This window comes from Lygodium microphyllum, chromosome 3 (genome assembly GCF_053477565.2).
Source record: "Lygodium microphyllum isolate KBCC chromosome 3, Lygodium_microphyllum_v1.1.10, whole genome shotgun sequence".
NCBI lineage: Eukaryota > Viridiplantae > Streptophyta > Polypodiopsida > Schizaeales > Lygodiaceae > Lygodium > Lygodium microphyllum.
In genome coordinates, this window is record NC_141137.1 from 76,691,774 (window position 1) to 76,713,063 (window position 21,290).

The window sequence follows — 21,290 nt, forward strand, 5'->3', positions numbered from 1 at the left end:
ATTGGAGGTGGTTAACCTTGTTTCTATAACCAAATAGAAGTTCACATACCTCAATTGCCATATTGACCTCAAAAGTGAAATGAATTCTATGGATGTGCTACCATTAACGTAGATTTCAAGGTATCCTTGACTTCATAGCCATGCAATTCAATGTGTTTATTACTATAATCAGTCCATAAACTTGCCAAAATAGTTAATATCTTGTACTTATAAGTTATCATATGATATGCTCCTTTGAGAGAGGAAGATTCAAGGAAACATCTAGGCCCAAAGGTCTTCTACATTGGCAATTAGATCTTGTTCAATATGCTGATATCCTCCCTAGGGAGGAATTGATTTCTTGGCACATGGCAATTTATTTTGTTCCTTTGCCGTGACTTTCATATTCCTTAGGTGATTTGATATAGTATAAATATCCATTAAGAGAGAGAGAGAGAGAGAGAATTTGTTATAGCTTTCCTTCCCTTTCTGAGTTATTTGTTTTCTTTTAGACGGATGCTATAATTGCTATAGGATTTATCTAAGTTTTGATTGCACCTACTGACCAAAAAGAATGTTGTGTGCAAAATGAATAGCACATAGCAACCCGGTAGTAGACAATGGAATTGACTGTCAATACTTTTTCTCATTGGATAAAAACTTTTCTACATCAGAATTTTGACGCACTGGACTGCCAGCACCACCCACTTGAGTAATCTCTAACTCTTGAGAGAATTCAAGCTTGATGGTTTTATGTTGACCAATTCCAAGTTCAGAACCCGCGGTCCAAAGAAGCTCTTCCTGAGGTCGAGATGAATCTCCCCATTTATTTTGCATGAGCCCATTGGTGAAGTGCTTTGAAATTAGCCTCTCTTGCTTCTCAATCTGTTGCACAATCTGGTAATCTGATGGATTGAAGTTTCTGTTAAACATCATTAGGTCTTTTAGTAAAGTAATACAAGTATAGTATCAGCACATGAACTTATGTAAGCTACTTTAACATCATCACTTAATACTATTCCAGTAGGCTATGTAACGCTTGCAGGCTCACAACAGTCAATGCCAATATCACTTTATGCACATTTAACGGACACTACTGACCATCCATTACACATTAATACATTAAAAATGAGTATCTGAGGTTGGCATATCAAATTAAAGCTTAAAAAATCTTTACAAAAAGAAAATCAAACAAAAAAGTGAAACCAGGAAAACACCAGGACGACTGTTTACATCTGAGCAGAAAAATATGGTCATTATGGAAGTGCATTGCAACTGCCAAATGTTACCTTCTTTGTCATTTGAAAGACAATTTAGTAACGGAGCTTTACATCAGGAAATGCTGATAGTAATAATTGATTGTAAAAGCATTACTTGAAAGCATGAGTGGTAAGAAAATAAGAGATGGTAGAACATTTCTTTGGTTGAAAAACGAGGAACAAGAGATCTTGAAAACAGCTTTATAAATATGAAGAAAAGGATGACCCCTCGTCATATAGGCCAAAATGCATACCTGCTAGCTTGACCTTTACTTAAAGTGCCTAAGGAATGCATGCACAACATTAACATACCCATAAAGAACGTCAAAAGAATTGAATAAACACAAAATGCTGATCCTGGCCAATCTTGAAGCCTGAAGTGAAGTGGTTTCAAAGTCTAGAGGAGAGTACTTAGGCTTGTTAACAGGGCACTTGGAAAGAGGTGATAGTCAGGTAGCAGTGGCTTGAACTACAGATAGAGGACCAACATCCCAAAAAGACTCTTTTCATATTTCAGGCTTGAACTACAGATAGAGCCCAGAGGAACAACATGCAGAAATGATGAATCAGCATCTTCAAGGGAGCATCTTTTTTCATATTTCAAACCATGAGAATGAGATCATCCACTCTTCAATCCACTCGATCTGAGTGAATTGTTGGACAATGCCACAGATGAGAGCTCATTTCTGGAACTATTGCTTGCAACACATGGAGATTGAAATGCAGTAAGGCTATAAGCCAACAACACAATACAGTCTCCAAGACCTTCAATCCCATTTGAGCAAATATACATTTATAATCTGAGAACAGGTTGGGCACTTTCTTAAGGGTCCTCAAATGATTTGGCAATACATGTTCCCAGATTGGTTATTCGTTAGCCTTATACTAGAGATCCTCCCCGTGAGAGCTGCCAGCCTGAGAGTGGCCTATTCTTTGTGCCTATGTTTCTTCCATATATTGTGAACTTTCTACTCAGTTTTCTTATTTGTGATCATCTCTGAAGGTTCTAATGGAATTTTTTTTTCTGGAAGTGGAAATTGTCCATCCTAAAGGATGTTTGCAATGTCTAGTTATATGTTTTCCAGCTGGAGTTGCTTCTAAAAATAATTTGTCGTTAAACATTTTGGCATCCTAAGCAACCAATTTTTCAAAAATTGATTCCCAGCTTCACCATGGATCCAACTTTTTGCATTATATGATATATTCATTTTTGGGCACACAAAATAAGTCATCAGCATAGTCTTTCAGAATGAACTGTGATCCATTCATTAATTTCAACCCATGTGGAGATATAAGCTTTGATGGCAAGGCTGAACAATGCATCTTTATTCCTGCGGTGCTCAAAGCGAAGGGTGTCTTCTATTTCACCATTCAATATGAAAGGTTATTATCACTAAAGATGTTATATTTCCTAAACATTTCACTTCTCTTTGCTAGACTGTCAAAAACAGCCCAATATTGATGCTTTAGATGTGTATGACAATCTCCTACCTCTGTTCACTAATAGTTATGTAGTTGATGAGCCTCTTGAGGTTTTTTGTAAGAAGCTGGGAAGATATATTTAGGTGTGAAATTGTCAATAATACCTTACTCTAATCATATACCTTGCTGATATTTGATTGATTCATGGCAAATTATTAAAAATCCACTGTAAAGGGTAAGTCAAGCAGTAAGTCACTGCATGGTAAGACCCTCTCCCTACTTATTTTGCCATTCCAATCCTATTGCATCTCATGGAATGAGCTGAATGGGTATTTTCAATAATGTATATCATGCTGATTGATTAGAGTAACATGTCTCTACCATGTTGAGATTCTCATCGAGGAAAAAGGTGGATGCCAAGGGAGATAGTAGGACAATAGAGAGATAACCTTCCCACACTATTAAAGATCCCAAAGGGCCGCAACCAACCGATCCGGAGGGAACTTTACCCACCTCCCAATGATTTGGAGCCCGTGTAAGCAATCTATCATGCCGCTTTATCCCTCGTACAAGTACCGCAAGTGAAGAATTGAAGATTCAAGTCTCTTAAGGATTAAAACAATGTAAAACAAGGCCATTACAAGACACTGCAGGGTATAAACAAGTCATTACAAGTGTTGAGCTAAAAATGCATTAGCTTTACTTAAATAGTCCCAAAACGTACTTTATTAATGAATCAAACTTATTCCTTTAAACAGAAATGCGTTCCTAGAGAGTGTCTGGTCTCCATCACAAGACGCCCTAAGACGCCATTATGGACTCGGTGAGAAGGACTCGGTGAGAAGGACGGTAAGTCAAGCAGTAAGTCAAGCAGTAAGTCAAGTAGTAAGTTATCATCATAATACACTGGAATTTGAAAGGGATGGTAAGACTTTTGTGATTCAAGGTGAACATGAAGTATTTGATAACCCTTTGTTGTGTTCCACTGAAGTTCAGAAGCTGATAAAGAAGGAAGCTTGTGAGGTATATATGTTATGGTCTGTTCCTGTACAGAACACTTTTACTTTTTGTAATATAAAGCAACAATTTTCTTATGTTTGTGAGCTGAATGTAAGTAATGAATTAAGCGGTTTGCTAGATGAATTTAAAGATGTGTTTCCTTCTGATTTACCAAGTGGCCTTTCACCAGATAGGGGTGATGTAAATCACCCAATTGACACAGATAGGGATACACACCCTATTTCTAAACCACCTTATAAGTTAAGTGAAACACAACACCAAGAAGTTGAAAGACAAATTAAAGATTATCTTGATGAAGGATTTATACAACCCAGCAATTCACCTTGGGCTTCGCCAATTTTATTGGTAAAGAAAAAAGACGGTTCTATGCGACTTTGTGTTGATTATAGAGCACTTAATAAGATAACGGTAAAGAATAAATTTCCTATGCCCAGAATGGAAGATCTTTTTGATCAATTACAAGGGGCAAAATTCTTCACAAAGATAGACTTAAGATCAGGCTATCACCAAGTAAGAATTAAGACATAGGATGTTCCTAAGACAGCATTTCGTACTAGATATGGGCATTATGATTTTTTGGTGATGCCTTTTGGCCTCACTAATACACCAGCTACTTTTATGAAGCTGATAAATAGTGTGTTACGGCTCTATCTAGGACACTTTATAGTAGTCTTCTTGGATGATATCTTGATCTTTAGTAAATCAAAAGAAGAACATTTGGAACACTTACGATTAGTATTCCAATTGTTAAGAACACATTCCCTTTATGTGAAGAAAACTAAATGTGAATTCTTCGCACAAGAGGTCAAATATTTGAGGCATATTATCTTGAAAGAGGGAATCAAGATGGATCTAGAAAAAGTAAGGCCAATTATTGAATGGCCATCTTCAAGGAACCTGGAAGAGCTACAGATCTTCCTAGGTTTATCTAGATTTTATCATAGATTCATTCGAGATTATACCAAAATAGTTGTTCCAATGACAAACCAACTTAAAGGGAAAGGGGAGAGCTTTAATTGGGAAATAGACCAAAATGAAAGTTTTCAAAAACTTAAGGTAGCTATTGTTGTAGCTCCAATACTATTAATTGTGGATCCCAATAAACTATTTGTGGTTGAAGCCGATGCCAGTGATAAGGCGATAGGCGCGGTCTTATTACAAGAAGATCGACCAATTGCTTTTGAAAACAAGAAATTAGACCGTGCAAAACGGAATTATTTTCTTTATGAGAGGGATCTCTATGCAATAGTACACGCAATGAAGAAATGAAGATACTATCTGTACGGTGCCAAACTTTTGATCTTGTTGGATCATGAAAGCATTAAGTGGCTTAATGACCAACCGGATCTACAAGGGTGTAAAGCCAGATGGGCCGAACTCCTTCAAGAGTTCGACTACAAAATAAGGTATAGAAAGGGGAAGTACAATATAGTGGTTGATGCACTCAACAGAATGCCCATCATAAATTAATTGAGTTTTACTCAGTTCACTTCCGATTTACTTAAATCTTTGAAAGGGAAATGCCATGTTGATCCGACATATTCCAACATATGGGAAGCAATAAATAATGGGGATCCAAATGGAAGAGCCTTCACAAAAGAAGGAATATCTGAGGATGTTCATCAAGGAAATGAAGCATCAGGGGTTGCTCAAATGAGATTCAAGTGGAAGAATTTTACCATTGATAATGGTTATTTACTCTACAAGAGTAGGGTATGTGTCCCGAAAGATGAAGAAATAAGGCATCAGATACTCTTTGAGTGTCATGATACCCCTAGTACGGGACATCCAGGAGTTAATAAGACTTATAGTCTTATTGAAAGGTAGTTCTATTGGCCTGGAATGAATAAGGACGTCCTTGACTATGTGGTCAAATGTGATAAATGCCAGGTTAATAAAGCTGAAAGATTGAAAATAGGAGGACTTCTCCACCCATTAGAGATTCTTTCGGAAAAATGGGAGAGTATCTCCATGGACTTTATTATTGCGTTACCCAGAACACAGAGGGGGCACGACTCTGTGTGGGTGATTGTGGATAGGTTAACCAAAATGGCTAGGTTTATTCCAACTTCAACTCATGTTAAAACACCAGAATTGCCTAGATTGTTCCTAGAGAATATATACGGATTGTATGGCCTTCCGGCAAATATAGTTTCTGATCGAGATAGAAAATTTGATAGTCAATTTTCGTGTGCTCTATTTAGGAAGTTGGATACTAAACTTAGCATGAGTACGGCTGACCACCCGCAAACTGATGGGCAAACTGAAAGGGTTAACCAAATCCTTGAAGATATGCTCAGGGCATATGTAAGTAAAAGGCAAACTAATTGGGAAGAGTTTCTACCGATAGCAGAGTTTGCATATAATAGTGTCAAGCACTCTTCCACTGGATATAGTCCATTTATGCTAATGTATGGGTTTCAGCCCAGAGCTCCTCATACAGTGGGACTGCATAAGCAAAAGGTTCAGGTAGCCAAGGACTTTTCGGAGGATATGAATAGTATGTTAAAATTTGCTAAAGAAAATATTAAGAAAGCTCAAAATTGAGCTAGAGCTTATGTAGATCCTCACCGAAGAGACATCTCCTTTGAAGAAGGAGAATTAGTCTATCTTAAGGTGCTTGAACAAACTAAAACCATGAAAACGAGACGATGTCCAAAGCTTTCACCCGGGTATTGTGGTCCTTTCGCAATACTTAACAGGGTGGGAGAACAGGCTTACAAGCTCCAACTACCTGCTGGTAGTAAAACACATCCAGTTTTTCATGTAAGTAAGCTAAGAAAGAAGCTGGGTGATTTGGACAATCTAATCTTACATGATAACATTGAGGAGCTATTAGATGACCAATCTAATCCACATGAACCAGAAAGAATATTAAATGTTCGTAACAGACGAACAAAGAATACTATTTATCAAGAATATTTGGTCAAATGGAAAGATTGTTCAGAAGAAAGCTCAACATGGGAGTAAGTAAGTACTTTAAGGAAAAGGTTTTCCAATTTACAATTGGACCTTCCAAGTATCTTTTTCGAGGACGAAACCGATTCTTAAGGGGAAGAAAATGTTACATTAATAAATGTAACTGATAGGAGACAAGCCCGAGGAATGACTGTCCACGGGCCTCGGGCACCTGAATGGGTCAAGGGGAGCCTAGAGAGTAAGTGAGTCTAAGAATAGTAGAACTCACCTGAAGCAGACAGCTCTGGCAGACGAAACTAGAGAAAGGGGCCCGCACTAATCTAGGCGAGGTTGGGTGCTGAAACTGAACATCTCTCGTACTATGACAGAGTGATCACTGATGGTATCGAAGACTAATGACAAGCAATCTTATAACAAGGCCAAGGCAAAAGTGAAACCGAAGACGAAGTTGTGCCAAGAATAATCTAGAAACACAACAAGTGTAGAAAAGTCCTAAATCAAGGAGAAATGCGCACAAGAAAAAGCGCAAGTCAATACTTTTGTAAAAGAGCACAAGGCGCACCATGATTTATTTTAAGAGCGTCGGGCTCTCACCCGCTCTCACCCATGTAAATTGTAAAGATAGATGGGCGGTAGGAAGGAAGCTATGAAGATAGGAGAACAATGAGAAAAAGGGCCTAGGCCACGACCGGCCATGTAAAAAATGGAATAAGGGGATGACTACCCAAAAAAGATTTAGGGTTTTGTATATAAAGTTGAAAAGTAAATGAGAAGCTCATTCTTGTGTGTGGCCAAAAGTAGCTCTCTTTTTCTTCTCCTTCTTCTTGCTTGCTTGAGCTTGTGCTTGAGAGAGGGTGTGTGAGAGTGTGAGGGTGAGAGACCGTGGTGGAGAAGCTCTTCATCTTTTCCTCTCTTCTTTTCTTCTCTTCTCTTCCCTTATCTTGCTCGCGGCGATGGAGCTTGGAGCGTGAAGCTTCAGGATGGAGCTTGCTTGAAGCTTGCACTTGGATCATGGAGCTACCGGAGTGCTTGGGAGCACTACACTCGTAGAGATGAATAGCGCGTCGGCTATGTGAGGTAGCCATCACTGCTCAGCTTGGAATGCTTGAAACAATAAGCGGTCCGTGGATCTTGGCGGTTGATCGTCTCTACATTTTGATTCTGTTGCCAGGACCAACAGATTCAAGCCTTGAGTGCTTGCACGCTCCCGATCGAGCATTAAAGTAGGGTTTTTCCCGAACCGGTGCTTCAGGTAGATAGGTAAAAAGTGAGGGAGTTTGAAGAGGTATTCGATCTCCTTAGCAAGTAGGTTTTTGGTTATTTGGATTTGGAAAGGTAACTTGGAGTAGTGTAGGTGTTTGGTTTGTGATTTGGATGCAATAGGATAGGAAAAAACAAAGAAAAAAACGGAAAACATGCAGTAAGGTTTTTGTTGTCATTACAGGGCAAGAGGGTTTGATTTGCTTGCCGATTTGTATTTTCGAGTTTATGTGCTATTCAAGGTATATACAATCCTTCATTAGAGTCAATTCTTACATTTTGAAAATTTGTGCCATCCCTCATAACCAAAATCATTAAACTCGAGTTGATTTTCGTCGTCCCTGAAACTTGTCCGTAGGAATCAGACACTATTACCAAAGTCCAATTCCCAGAATCGGGCTCCAACGGTCCGACTCCAAGAATAAAAAAAACCCATTCTGTTCGATCGGACATACCCTGTCCGATTTTGAAAATCAGACATCCCATAATCGGATATCCTAGAATTGGACGTACGAAAATCGGACCATCCAAAATCGAATGCTTAAAATCGGACTACCCAGAATTGAATACCTGTCAAATCGGACGCACAAAAATCAAACATTTCAAATCACACATTCCATAATCGGACGTAGAAAAATCAGACCAACCAAAATCGAACGCACGAAAATCGAACACACAAAAATCGGACCATCTAGAATCGAACACTCCAAAATCGAATACATGTCAAATCGAACGCACAAAGATCAGATAAATCGTCCGATCGGATATCCAACCGTCCAATTGTACAACCTTCCCCGATAGGGCCACCCGTCCAATCAGACACCCCATTTGTCTAGTCGGATGTGCACAACAATTGGATCACTCTATAGTCGGACCCACCATAGGACTCGGACCCAACTACCAATTAGGCCACTCTTCGAAATCAGACCCAGTCCAATCGGACCGGCCGACTCTAAAAGTCGAACCACTCAAAATCGGATAGTCCGATTCTAGGAATCGGACTAACAAACTAGAACAAGAAAATATAGTTCCAAAGACTATATAGAGCCAAAAGCACATTATAGATCTATCACTGGGCTGAAATCTAGAGCAAGTGATTCAAAACTTGACTGCAAACGGTCCCTTAGATCATGCATGGTGTTTAGCATAACGGCCTTGTGGAGCTCGCGGAGGGGGGGGGGGGGGGGAAGGAACTGGCCCCTTGGGACCCCCGTAGAGGGGGCTCTGTCCCCCTCCGCATCTCTCCCAAGTAGGTTGGAGAGAAAACACGCGCCAAGACAGGTCCTCCGAATTAGATCCTACTATAGTAAGGGCTCTGCACAAGCATAGATTCTCACTTGCAAAACAGCAACCAAAAGCCCATACCCGAACAAAGATAAACAAAGATCCTAGAACCTCAATGGGCCCATCTAGCCAACAAGGGCAAAAAGACCACACCACAAAAACATGTATAGGTTGCATTCGAACTGTATCTAGTCAAACTGCAATGCAACAACATCAAGCTACAATTGCAAGGATGACTAGACATGACAGTCCTGACAATGGATGCACCTTGAACCGCACTGCACAGACGACCCAAGACATCAGTGGAGAATCCACATTTGGTTGTGCAGTTGGGGACTCAAGGGCTTGTATCATAAGGCTTAAATTTACTAACCAAGACTCGAAAGAAGAAGACATACTACCACTTGCTTATCTTAGGGTCAAACTCATTGCAAAAAGAGAGCATAGTGTCGATAATCTCATCGATGAAGGAGCAGATTTTAATATCTTGACCTATGAATATTGGACCCTACTAGGCCAACTAGAGCTCACACTGACTAATGCAACTCTTAGTCCTTACGGGGGACACCCAGAAGCACTTATAGGAAAGTGCACAATCCTCGTAACTATTGAAATTGAAAGCTTGCCTATTCTACTTTATGTTCCTCCAAATAGTTCTAATTGTGGGAAGGAAACCCTCCTAGGACGACCCTTCAAAAGGGCGACGAAGTGTGAGGTTGATTATGTAGCACAAAGGATACACTTGGCACTACTGGGTGCGAGGATAGTCACAATCTTTAGCAAGGGTAACCTCATTAAACCTCAAGGAAAAAACAATGAATGTTCTGACATACAAAGCAAGCCTAGTAACGAGAGCAAGGACTTATTGAAAGAGTTAATACAAGCGCATGTTGAACAGATAGAACCATTGAGCAAGGCCATGCTTGAAACAAGAAGATCAAGAGACAATGCCAAGGATAGGCTTTGGACACACAAATATCGTAGAAAACCACAAAAGAAGCCCAAGCCTTACAGACGAAGGTATTGCCGGAGAGCTAGCACAATGCCACGATGGATATCCAAAGCGTTGCTACATGCTCAAGGGTCTTACGCAGGTAACCGATGGACTTGGGTGCCAAAACCCCCTGCTAAACCACCTCTGTTAGAAGCTGAAGGCCAGATCGTATCACAAGCGAAAAAGCGCATGAGAAAATCTAAACGAAAATCCAAGTCTTCACTCAACAAGGTTGGAGTGACTGAGCCCCTCACAATTGAAATCAAGAAACCAAACATGATTGTTCGAAAGGTAGATCCTCAGCCTAGCGTACTTAATAAGAGGATATCAGATGTAACCGTCAAGTATGCACAAAGACCACTAGTGCCCAAGGAGCCTTTGACTTCCCAAGAGGATAATGAGCACCACAGGCACAATGTTGCTCATGATAAGCCTGATTGCTCAACAAAGAAAATGGCAGAATCGTCAAATAGCAACGAGCAAATCTTTCAGCCAATGCCAAGTCCACCTAGGAGTCCTAAACCTCATATACCCTATTTTCCTAGACAGACACAAGAAGCACAACAGCAATCGTCAAGTGCAGCTGCTCAATCCCAATCTCTATCTCCATCTCCATCTCAGCTTCCAAATGTCCAAGATACGGGACATGACACCACCCTTACCTCTCAGCCTAAGGATATGCCTATGCAATCCACCGTGGCTAGCTCAACTGATGCTCGATTTACAGGAGTGAATGCTCAAAGGGCAACAAAAGATACGACCACTTTCCATCTGCCTAAGGACTTGACACCGCAATCGACTAATAGTAGCCAGTCCACTGAACTGGCTACTACTACTTCCAATCAAGAATCACAGCAGTCACAACCTTTGGCTATGATGATGCCCCTTACAGAATGTGTCCTTAGCAATTCACATACAGAAGAGGTGTCACAACCAACATCCTCGACACCTCCAACACTTCCGATACACCTAAAACCTAGGCTTGAGGATAAATCTCGCGAAGATTTGGCCAAGGAGATGGCACATCTGACCAAGGAACCAAAGATGAAGTGCATGATGAAGCTTAATCACAAGCTAACAGCCATCACACGTGAGTACATCCATGTGAACATGGGAAGGCCAACACCAAAGCACACAAAGCTCATAGCGGAACCCTTGACCTGGGATGAGTAACAACATGTTTAAAGGACATCCCAAAGGCCACAGCTAGAGAATTGCGCTTGATACCCTCACTCTATACTGCTCAATGTGAGACACAATGAAAAGCTCGAAGCAATCAAACAAAAAGGGAAACGACAAGGCAATAGAATGAGAGGCTAAACGGAGAAAAATTAGCTAAAAAGCTAGACTCTCGAAAAAGAGAGACAATTGTGCCCTCACAACATAGCAAGACTATCCAGCAGGTTGTGGCTACATCCTATGAGGACACATCAGAAAAAGAGAATGTTGAGACCCAACCAAGCACATCAACGACCAACCTAGTTCAAGGTCCTGAGTCTTTAAAAGATATACCTCAATTGCCCAAGAAAAAGAGGAAAAAACAACGAAAACACTAGCAGTTGCAAGTGGCTGTAGACACAAAGAAGATTGAGACCAAGAGTGTTGAAGAGGAGCTGAGAAAGATAGCATTGAGTCCACCTACAAATGAACCCATCGCCATCTCTCCTAACAGAGGTGAAACCTCAGACACATCCATGTGCTCTGATAAGTCAAAGCAACCATTATCATCAACAGTTGCTTGCAACACTCAATCCATCGACAACAACAGAACTTGCATTGACCAATCAAGAGTGGATACAAAATTGTCACAACAGGGTGACAGAACTATACCAGTCACATCCAAGGAGAACCATGACACAATAGCAATAAAGCCTCAGGAGGAGAAGCATAAAAATCCCAAGGATATAAGTAATCCTAGCATTGACCAATCTTGCTCATCTAGACCCAAGCCCCCAGCTATGCTAAAGCCTAGGGAAACTCCCAAAACCTTGCATGAGATAGCAGCCAACCAAGCCTTCATAGAACATAGAAATGTCACAAAGTGCTTGACTGAGTTGGATGCTAAACTCAAATTATTCGCACGTGTCCACGTCCTTGCAAACATGGGCACATTCCCTACGGAGCAGCTTAACGAATACTTGCCATATCCTCTATCCTGGGAAGAGTAAGAATATCTTAATGAGCACTATGACAGTGAATGCAAGATGATATAGGTCTCTATACGAAAGCGTTCAATGTCCAAGTCACCACAAGACCACCAACCCTACAAGAACCATTATGGAGAAAGTGACAGAAATACCAAGAAACAAAGGGCCGTGATGGAAGCTCTGCTGAAAGAGAAAATCACCCCTTCAAAAAACACACATTGCATTTGAACATGGCCCAAAGTATAGTCATTGGCTACTCTCTCTTTCTTAGCTAGACTTTACATTTGGCTCACTGCAATTGCTATCTCGATTGTTCTGATATCTCACAAGTTACAAAGAGGTTTGCAAAATCTCAAATATATCTATTCATCTCAACTGTTCCTCTAGCATCGAGGCTAGTGGCACAATCATCTTTGTAATATACATTTTCACAGCCTTTGGATCTCAACATTTCTTAGTCCAAATGAAAGGTTGATAGCCTCAATGTATTGCATTGGTTGTATTCATTTTATCCCAAAAAAAAAAAAAAAACAATAAAAGAGAAAATAAAAGAAAAGGAAAAAAAAAACCACTCATGATCACAGCACAACACCTAGGGGTCCTCAAATTAGGTACGTCTAGTGACCTTGGTCGGACGGCTCCGTCCCTAGTTCCCTAGCCCTTTACACATCCCCCACAATGATTCAAGGCACATCAAAGGCAAGACATACCTAGGGAACTTCTCTCGCCTATGGTTAGATTTGTCCCCCTGAACTATTTGCACAATTCTTTTTCGCACTCCATCTCAGTAGTACCATTGCAATCAATAGTGGTAAGCAAGGCACGAAAGACTATGGAAAGTACACCGTACTCTTCGAACAATACAAGTAGCTACCCACTACCAAAAGCTAAGATATCAATGAGCTCAATTATGATACATCGTGCTGTCAAAATCACAAATGATGTCTCAAAAAGCATTCGTGTGTACTTCTCCTCAACATCGACAATTTTTTCCACCCCATTGAACCCTTGCTTCATCCACACATTGCTATGAGAAACCAGACCAACAGTCTTCTAACTACGTAATATCCAAGTATGCACAGACACTCACATAATATCTGAACCACAATCTATACACAGTTTGGGTCCTCAAGTGCAGGGCATTACTCTCAGCTTACTTAGAGTTCGAACTGTCTCCCAAACTAATCAAACTACATCTTGTGCACATAATAAGAAGAATAGCACTAACCCCTAGGGAGAGACCATATGAGGTTTTCAATTGCAGGTATTGACAACTCCAACGAAAGTACCATCAGCTCTTCATCAACACTCAACTCTGAACTCTTGTCCTTTATCATCATGCAAGCCCACCAAAGAATCGTCATGTGCAGAATCCCGAAAAAACACCTGTGTCAACCATCAGTGTAATTCCCAACAAAGAGCAACCCTATCAACAACTCCAACAATCCTACCACCAGCCACCCAGGCCAACAACGTGTCCCCAACGACCTTCATCCACACCACCACCAAAACTCTTCCAAGGCAAACCACAGATGTCCCTTCCACCCACGTCTTTGGTGCATGTTTAAGCCTCCTACCTACGACAATGAGTACCATGGGACTGACACTCGTCTAGGAGGGGGATAATGTTAACCCTTAGACGAACAAGGTGGAAAATCCAAAAAATCTAAAGCAGAAGACAAGGCCAAGGCAAAAGTGAAACGAAAGACAAAGGCATGCCAAGAAGAATCTGGAAACACAAGAAGTACAGAAAAGTCCTAAATCAATGAGAAAGGCGCATAAAGAAAAGCATAAGTCAATACTTTTGTAAAAGAGCGCAAGGCGCACCATGATTTATTTTAAGAGTGCCGAGCTCTCACCCGTGCAAATTATAAAGGTAGATGGGCGGTAGGAAGGAAGCGAGCAAGATAGAAGGACAATGGAAAAAATGGCCTAGGCCACGATCGGCCATGTAAAAAAGGGAATAAGGGGATGACTGCCCAAAAAGGATTTAGGGTTTGTATATAAAGTTGAAAAGTGAATGAGAAGTTTATTGTTATGTGTGGCCAAAAGTAGCTCTCTTCTTCTTCTTCTTGCTTACTTAAGCTTGTGCTTAAGAGAGTGTGTGAGAGTGTGAGTGCGTGAGGGTGAGGAATCATAGTGGAGCTTCTGTTCTCTTCTCTTCTCTTCTCTTCTTTTCTCTTCTCTTCTCTTTCTCGCGGCAATGGAGCTTGAAGCGTGGAGCTTGAGGATGGAGCTTGCTTGAAGCTTACACGTGGATCGTGGAGCTAACAGAGTACTTGGGAGAGAAGGCAATTCGATCAAGAATGGAGATAAGCTCACTACACTCGTAAGGATGGATAGCGCATCGGCTATGTGAGAGGTAGCCATTAGTGCTTGGCTTGGAGCGCTTGAAACAATCAATCGTCCATGGGTCTTGGCGGTTGATTGCCTCTACAACCATACTCCCTCATCATATTTCCCTTCATCATCGACACCAAGTGATGGTAGAGATAGTATGCTTATTTTGTGAAGGTCTTGGGGTCTAACCATCCCTTTTTTCTTAACTCTCCTGTCAAGGGCACGTATAGTCAATAGGACGAAAACTCATGCGAAACTCTCACTTAAATGTTAAACAAAAAAAGTCCATAGCTGATTCCATCCATCCTCGTAGGGCTTGGTAGGCCACTCGGCAGTCAACATGCATTCTTTGTCCGATGCCCTATCCTCTTTGGGGTGATCACTTGGGCTCCCTTGGTAAAATAACCATCACCTCTGTAGTCTTAGTAGGCCACTAGGCAACCAACATGCATCCTTTGTTCCATGCTCTAGTTGCTTTGGGGTGGGACACCTTGGGGTAAAATATAAGGAAAAAGGACTTTACTGGCATTTATTCTCATCGCATCGTTGTTGGGCTTCAAAGGGGGTGTTGAGCTAAAAATGCATTACGTTTACTTAAACAAATCCAAAACGTACTAAATTAATGAATCAAACTTATTCTTTAAATAGAAATGCATTCCTAGAGAGTGTCAGTGCCCCATAAGCACAACCCCACTTGGGAGGACCCAAACTTTCTATAAATAGGGATGTTGTCCTCCATTTAGTCCATCTCGTTTTTGCAAATTACAGCCATCAGTCAACTCACACGTGGCAACCCCTTCAACCTTGCAGTGCCCTAGCACCTTCTTCCAACTATCACCCATTGTCTGCATCTCCTTCTAGGCTATGTTTGGCCTCCAGCTGCCCATCGCCAACCTCTCCTCCATCATCTGGTGCTTGCATTTGATCTTCATCAACCAAGCATCAGTCTCCACACCCTCCAACTGCCTGCATTTGGACCTCCATCAGTCTCGCAACAGTGTAGCTGCTTCTCCTCCTCCATCTCGCGACATCTTCTTGCTTGCATTTGCACTCATCAAGAGCCGCTTGACATCACCACACCCTTCAGCAACAACCGCTGCCTCTGTCTCCAACAACCTCTATGGTCAGCGTTTTGCAGATTCCTCACTCTTCACACTTCGACTGGTAGTTACAAACTTTGGATCTGTCTCCGATGGAGGTCACTCTTCAACACACTGCTCTGCCCTTGAGTATATGTAGACTCTTACATTCATTCGTAGTATTCATTCACTTTAGAGTTGTGTTATTCTCTCCCTTCTTCTGTTTGTGTTTGAGTTTCTGTGTTTTAGTTTTGAGTTTTGAGTTTTGTGTTAAGGGTTTGAGTCTTGCTTTCTGTGTCTGTGTCTGTCTCTTTGTGTTTCTATCGTTGTCATACACTCTGTGTTTACTTAGTGCAAACCCTAGCAGTTTTCTTCACAACATGTACCATCCTTATCATTGGGATACATGTCCAGATACTAAAAGTTGCCCACAGGTCCTATCCTGCTTCCCACAAGGTTTGGTAGCCGTTAGGTACAACCATTTTCGTCGCATAGGTGAAAACAAGCCACTTACAGGTTGAAACAGGATGCAAGTCTGGACAAGTTGAAATAGGATGTAGGTCTAGATAGTTCAGCCTTAGAGATTGGGTTATAGAATTTTTTGGTTTCAATCTGTTATAATGCACTAGTACTCATCTCCAAGAGGCCATCATTGGCTCCAATATGAACCAAAAAGTTTGGGAAACAAGGCACTTACAAGTTGAATCGATGATATCAAGATTCACGTTGCTTCATTACATTTGGAAGGGTTTGCATATACTTGGTGAAGATACATTAAGAAACAGAGTATACTAGTAGACAATTGGAAAGCATTTAAAACACTTGTGGCTAAGATATTTATTTCTCCTCTTGAAAAAGAAAAATTGGTATGGACTAGAGCAAAGAGGTCTAAGTGTGTGGGATTATACAAACCAATTCCTTAACCTCACTATGTATGTAGAGAGTATAAGTGATGAAGCTAAACTCCACGAGTATATGTATGGTCTAAAACCTTCATTATCAGCTGATGTTATAGCACAAAACCCCATCACTCTTTTGAAAGCCATTGAGGTTGTGGAACAGTATAAAAGGAAGTAGAGAAGAGAATCTATATTTCAACCTACTTTTAGATAGTCAAGGACTATTTTAAAACAAGGATAGATTGGCGATGTTTATGGCAACAATCATGCACCGAGTGGAGGCTCTAGAATGCTAACTTATCTATCTTTCAATGCTTCAAGACTTCAAGGCAATTTCACGACAGCAAACGGTCCAAGAATGGATTTTAAACAAGGGGATAGCAAGTCTAAAAATATTCCAACCAATGGTAATCCAAAGTCTATCCTAATGAACCTATACAAAGAAAGGAAGAAAAAAGGCTTGTGTTTCAAATGTGATGAGAAATATACAACTAATAATGTAACAAAGTATGTACAAGAATGCAAAAGCCAAGGTAGTCTTTGAAGATTCAGAGGATGATAATGCAGTGGCAAATGCATTTATGGCTGCCACTAAACATGAGGATGTTGAGGAGGAAGTTGGGCAAGAACAATTTTATAATCCTGCTAACACTTGTCATCCTAGTGGTAGTATTCCTTATGATCTAGAAGGAATTTATGATAAGACACATGCTGCCGCTATTTGTTCCATCTCTATGGATGCTTGGATAGGTTCTAAGATCCCTAATACACTCCGTATGAAGGATACCATTCATGGGAAGGATGTGTTTATCTTGATAGATAGCGGGAGTAGACATAGTTTTGTGAATAGGTCAGTTGTAGACAAGTTGCATTGTCTTCCCACTGATTTAGAGCAGCCCATAAGAGTTTAAGTAGCAAATCGTGAAGAAGAGATCAACACTCAAATATGTCCACTAGTTTCCTTTCAGTTTGTTGAAAATCATGAAGGAAAGATAAACTTGATTACTTTGGAGATGCGACCCATAGATTGTTGTACTTGGGAGTGATTGACTAATGACCTTAAGAAAGATTACTATGGATTTCTCACAATTGTACATGGAGTTTGCCATTGATGGGCAGTTTATCCATCTACAAGGAATCTCTAGTAAATCTAATTTTCAGCTTATCACCATTAAGCAATTCAAGGAGGACAAGTGAAAGTCTCAGATTTTTGTTTTACACCTGAATAAAAAGATTGAAGACCAGTCCAAGAATTCAGTTGAGCATCCCGCTTTGAAAGCTTTCCTTGAGGAGTACAAAGATTTGTTTGAAGTGCCTACTTCATTACCTCCTAAGACAACAATAGACCGCCTTATAGATTTGGAACCACATTCAAAGTCAATTAATAAGCCACCCTATCGATTGTCTAAATGTGAGCACGAAGAAGTAGCCAAGCAAATCAAGGAGCTTCTAGAAAGATGGGGTTCATTGAGCCTAGTTTTTCACTATACACACCTCCGATCTTGTTAGTGAGGAAGTGTAAAATATTACACGGCGCAACGAACAGAATCTGAGAAAGAGATAGAGAGTACACAACAGATAAGAGGAGAATCAGTAAATTCTTTAACTCCAAACAACTAATACAAAGATGGCTCTGTCCACCCGTGCGCTTCCACTGTGTGAAGCTTAGATGGCGATCTAGACAAAAGATAGGTGAAGAGCTTAAGGCTAGCTGGAACAACAACTCTGACTGGGTGAAAGATGAGTGTGTGATGGCTGCGAAGGGGTTTAGCTTTTATAGCCTGCGAAGGTCGTTAGGTCGGCCTGCTGACCGACCTACCATATGAGCCTCCACTAGTCGGCCAGGGAATATTCCCTTTACCATCGGGCCGGGGGCGCTGCCCCGGGACCCCCGCCAGGGGGGCCGCTGGCCCCCCTGGGACCCCCCCAGCTAGGGGCCGCTTCCGCGGCCCCCGGACCCCACAATAGGGGCCCCTTTTAACTCCCTTACACCGCAACTCGATGCAATGCGCCTCGAGTTGCTACCAGCCTAACCACTCTGTCTAACCCAAAGATTAGACCCACAATGGTCACCTTTTTGCCATCCGGTCACATAGACCTCATCTGATATACAAGTCAGGACTCCACCAATGTCTGGGCTCACACTTGGCTTCTCCTCATAATGGGGGCCTTACAACTTTGAGCACCATGGATCATTAGTAGCACCTAATGAGGGTGGGGCATTCATCATATCTAACACCCCCCCTCAATGTCCACCCATAGGTGAACTATCTCCTTGGCCCAATGCCGAGTCTCTGAAGATGAACTTGAAGCAAATCCTTCGTAAGAGCTTTGGTGAAGATATCTGCTCCATTCTCCTCTGTTGGACAGTAGACCAATTCCACTATCCCATCCTCCATCAAATCACGCACATAGTGATACTGGATCTCTATATGTTTGGTGCGTGCATGAAACACTGGATTTTTGGCAATGGCGATGCAACTCTGATTGTCACATCTCAGCATAGTTGGTTCTTCATCCTGCACTCCCATATGCCATAGAATCCTTCTCAACCATACGGCCTCACATGCAGCAAAACAAGCTGCCTTGTACTCTGCTTCGATAGAAGACAATGCCAGTGTTGGTTGCTTCTTACTAATCCAAGAGAAAATTCCTGAACCCAAAGAGAAACAATAACCAGAAACTGACTTCCTGGAATCAATGTCTCCTGCCCAATCTGAGTCACAGTTCCCCACAAGAGAAGTTCCGAAACTATATGTGATACCATAGTCAAGAGTTTTCTTCAAGTATCTGAGCACCCGCATCCCAGCCTTCCAATGACTCTCATGAGGTTAGTTTGAGAACCTGCTCAAAACACCAACAACAAAACTGATATCTGGTCTGGTGTTACACAACTAGATCAGACTGCCGACCAACCTCCTATACCTCCCAATGTCTGCTAGTGCTGATGTATCCTCGACGGATAACTTTGCATTCACCTCCATAGGTGTAGCTATCTCCTTGCACTCGGTCATGCCAAATGCCTTCAAGATCTCCCATGCATACTTCTTCTGAGAGATGAAGATCTTTCCTGGCTCTTGCCAGACTTCAATCCCCAAACAATAGTGCAGCAAGCCCAAGTCTGTCATTTCAAACTCAGAACTCAAAGCCTTTCGAGTTTGGTTGATCATATCTTCATAGTCACCTGTAATAAGAAGGTCGTCCACATATAGGACAATCACTACAAACTTTTTATCATCCCTGTAAACATACAAGTTAGCATCTGAGGCACATCTTTTGAAGTTTAGGTTTAAAAATAACCTATCTATCCGCTGGTACCATGCTCTGGGGGCTTGTTTCAGCCCATACAATGCCTTCTTCAGTTTACACACTTTGTTCTCAGAATGGGGGGCCTCAAACCCTGGTGGCTGAGCCACGTACACCTCCTCCTTGAGGTCACCATTTAAGAACGTTGACTTAACATCCATTTGGTATACTGGCCACTTCTCATGGGCAGCCATTGCAAGTACCGTGCGAATAGTGGTCATTCTAGCAGTTGGGGCAAATAACTCTTGAAAATCAAACCCTTCAACTTGTGAAAATCCTTAGGCAACCAGTCTAGCTTTGTACTTTTCTAAGGTACCATCAGCCTTATACTTTACCTTCCAGATCCACTTGGTGCCAATAACCTTCCGCTTTGATGGTCGATCCACTAGCTCCCAAGTGTCATTCTTCATTATGCTGTCATACTCCGCCTGCATAGCAGCCTTCCATGATGGATCTGCAAGTGCTTCTTCTAAGTCAGTTGGCTCCCTTACTTCTCTCATAATCTCAACCATCAAGGCCATATTGACTATGTGAGTAGAAGCCCTCCTTTGCTCCTCTATTCTCTGAGACCTCCTTGGTCCGTCTGCCTTCTCCTCAACAGATGCACGCATAGGATTATTGTGGTCATAGAGCTGCTTCACCCAGCGCGGCAATGGCTTTTCCGGTGGGGTGATGTCAGGTTGCTGAACTTTTTCCTCATCATCTGAAGATGATGCTTCCTCCTCCTTAAGGATAGGGATAGCTCTCTGGACAGGTTCATAGTGGACTACTTCTTCGCTTGATGATAAAGTGGAAGAACTTGCCTTCTCCTCCTCCACTGTATGCGGCTCCTCCTTGAACACCACATCACGGCTCGCGATGATCTTCTTTGCCTCTTGGTCATATAATTTGTAAGTCTTCTGCTCATCACTATAACCCAAGAAGATACATTTTCTGCTTTTTGGTTGTAATTTGTTTCTCTTCTCATCTGGAACATGTACATAACATTCACATCCAAAAATTCTGAAATGTGAGACAGATGGTTTCTTACCAGTGTAAGCCTCATGAGGTGTTTTTCCCTTGAGAGCCTTTGTATAGCTCCGATTTAGAATGTAGACTGCAGTATTAACAGCTTCAGCCCAAAAATGGTTAGGCAATCCCTTGCCCTTTAGCATGCATCTTGCCATCTCCACAATGGTGCGATTCCTGCGTTCCACAACACCGTTCTGCTGAGGTGTGTGAGGCGTCGTCAATTGACGCTTGATCCCTTTGCTCTTGCAAAAGCCTTCAAACTCCTTTGAGTTGAACTTACCACCACTATCTGTTCTAAATTTCTTCACACTTTTCCCTGTTTCATTCTCAACAAGTATTAGCCATTCTTTAAACTTACCAAAAGCTTGAGC

At 41.5% G+C, this 21,290-nt stretch overlaps 1 protein-coding gene across 7 annotated transcripts in view; it reads right to left on the bottom strand.

Moving 5' to 3' along the window:
• Positions 1-248: 248 nt before the first annotated feature.
• Positions 249-21,290, bottom strand: part of LOC148038526 (putative phospholipid-transporting ATPase 4) — a 151,689-nt gene continuing 130,647 nt past the window's right edge. For all 7 annotated transcript variants that reach the window (XM_087673036.1, XM_087673045.1, XM_087673017.1 and 4 more), the window contains one exon: positions 249-901. In XM_087673036.1, coding sequence (XP_087529162.1) covers positions 613-901 — 289 coding nt within the window. In that variant the 3' untranslated portion in view covers positions 249-612. The remainder of the gene's footprint in view (positions 902-21,290) is intronic.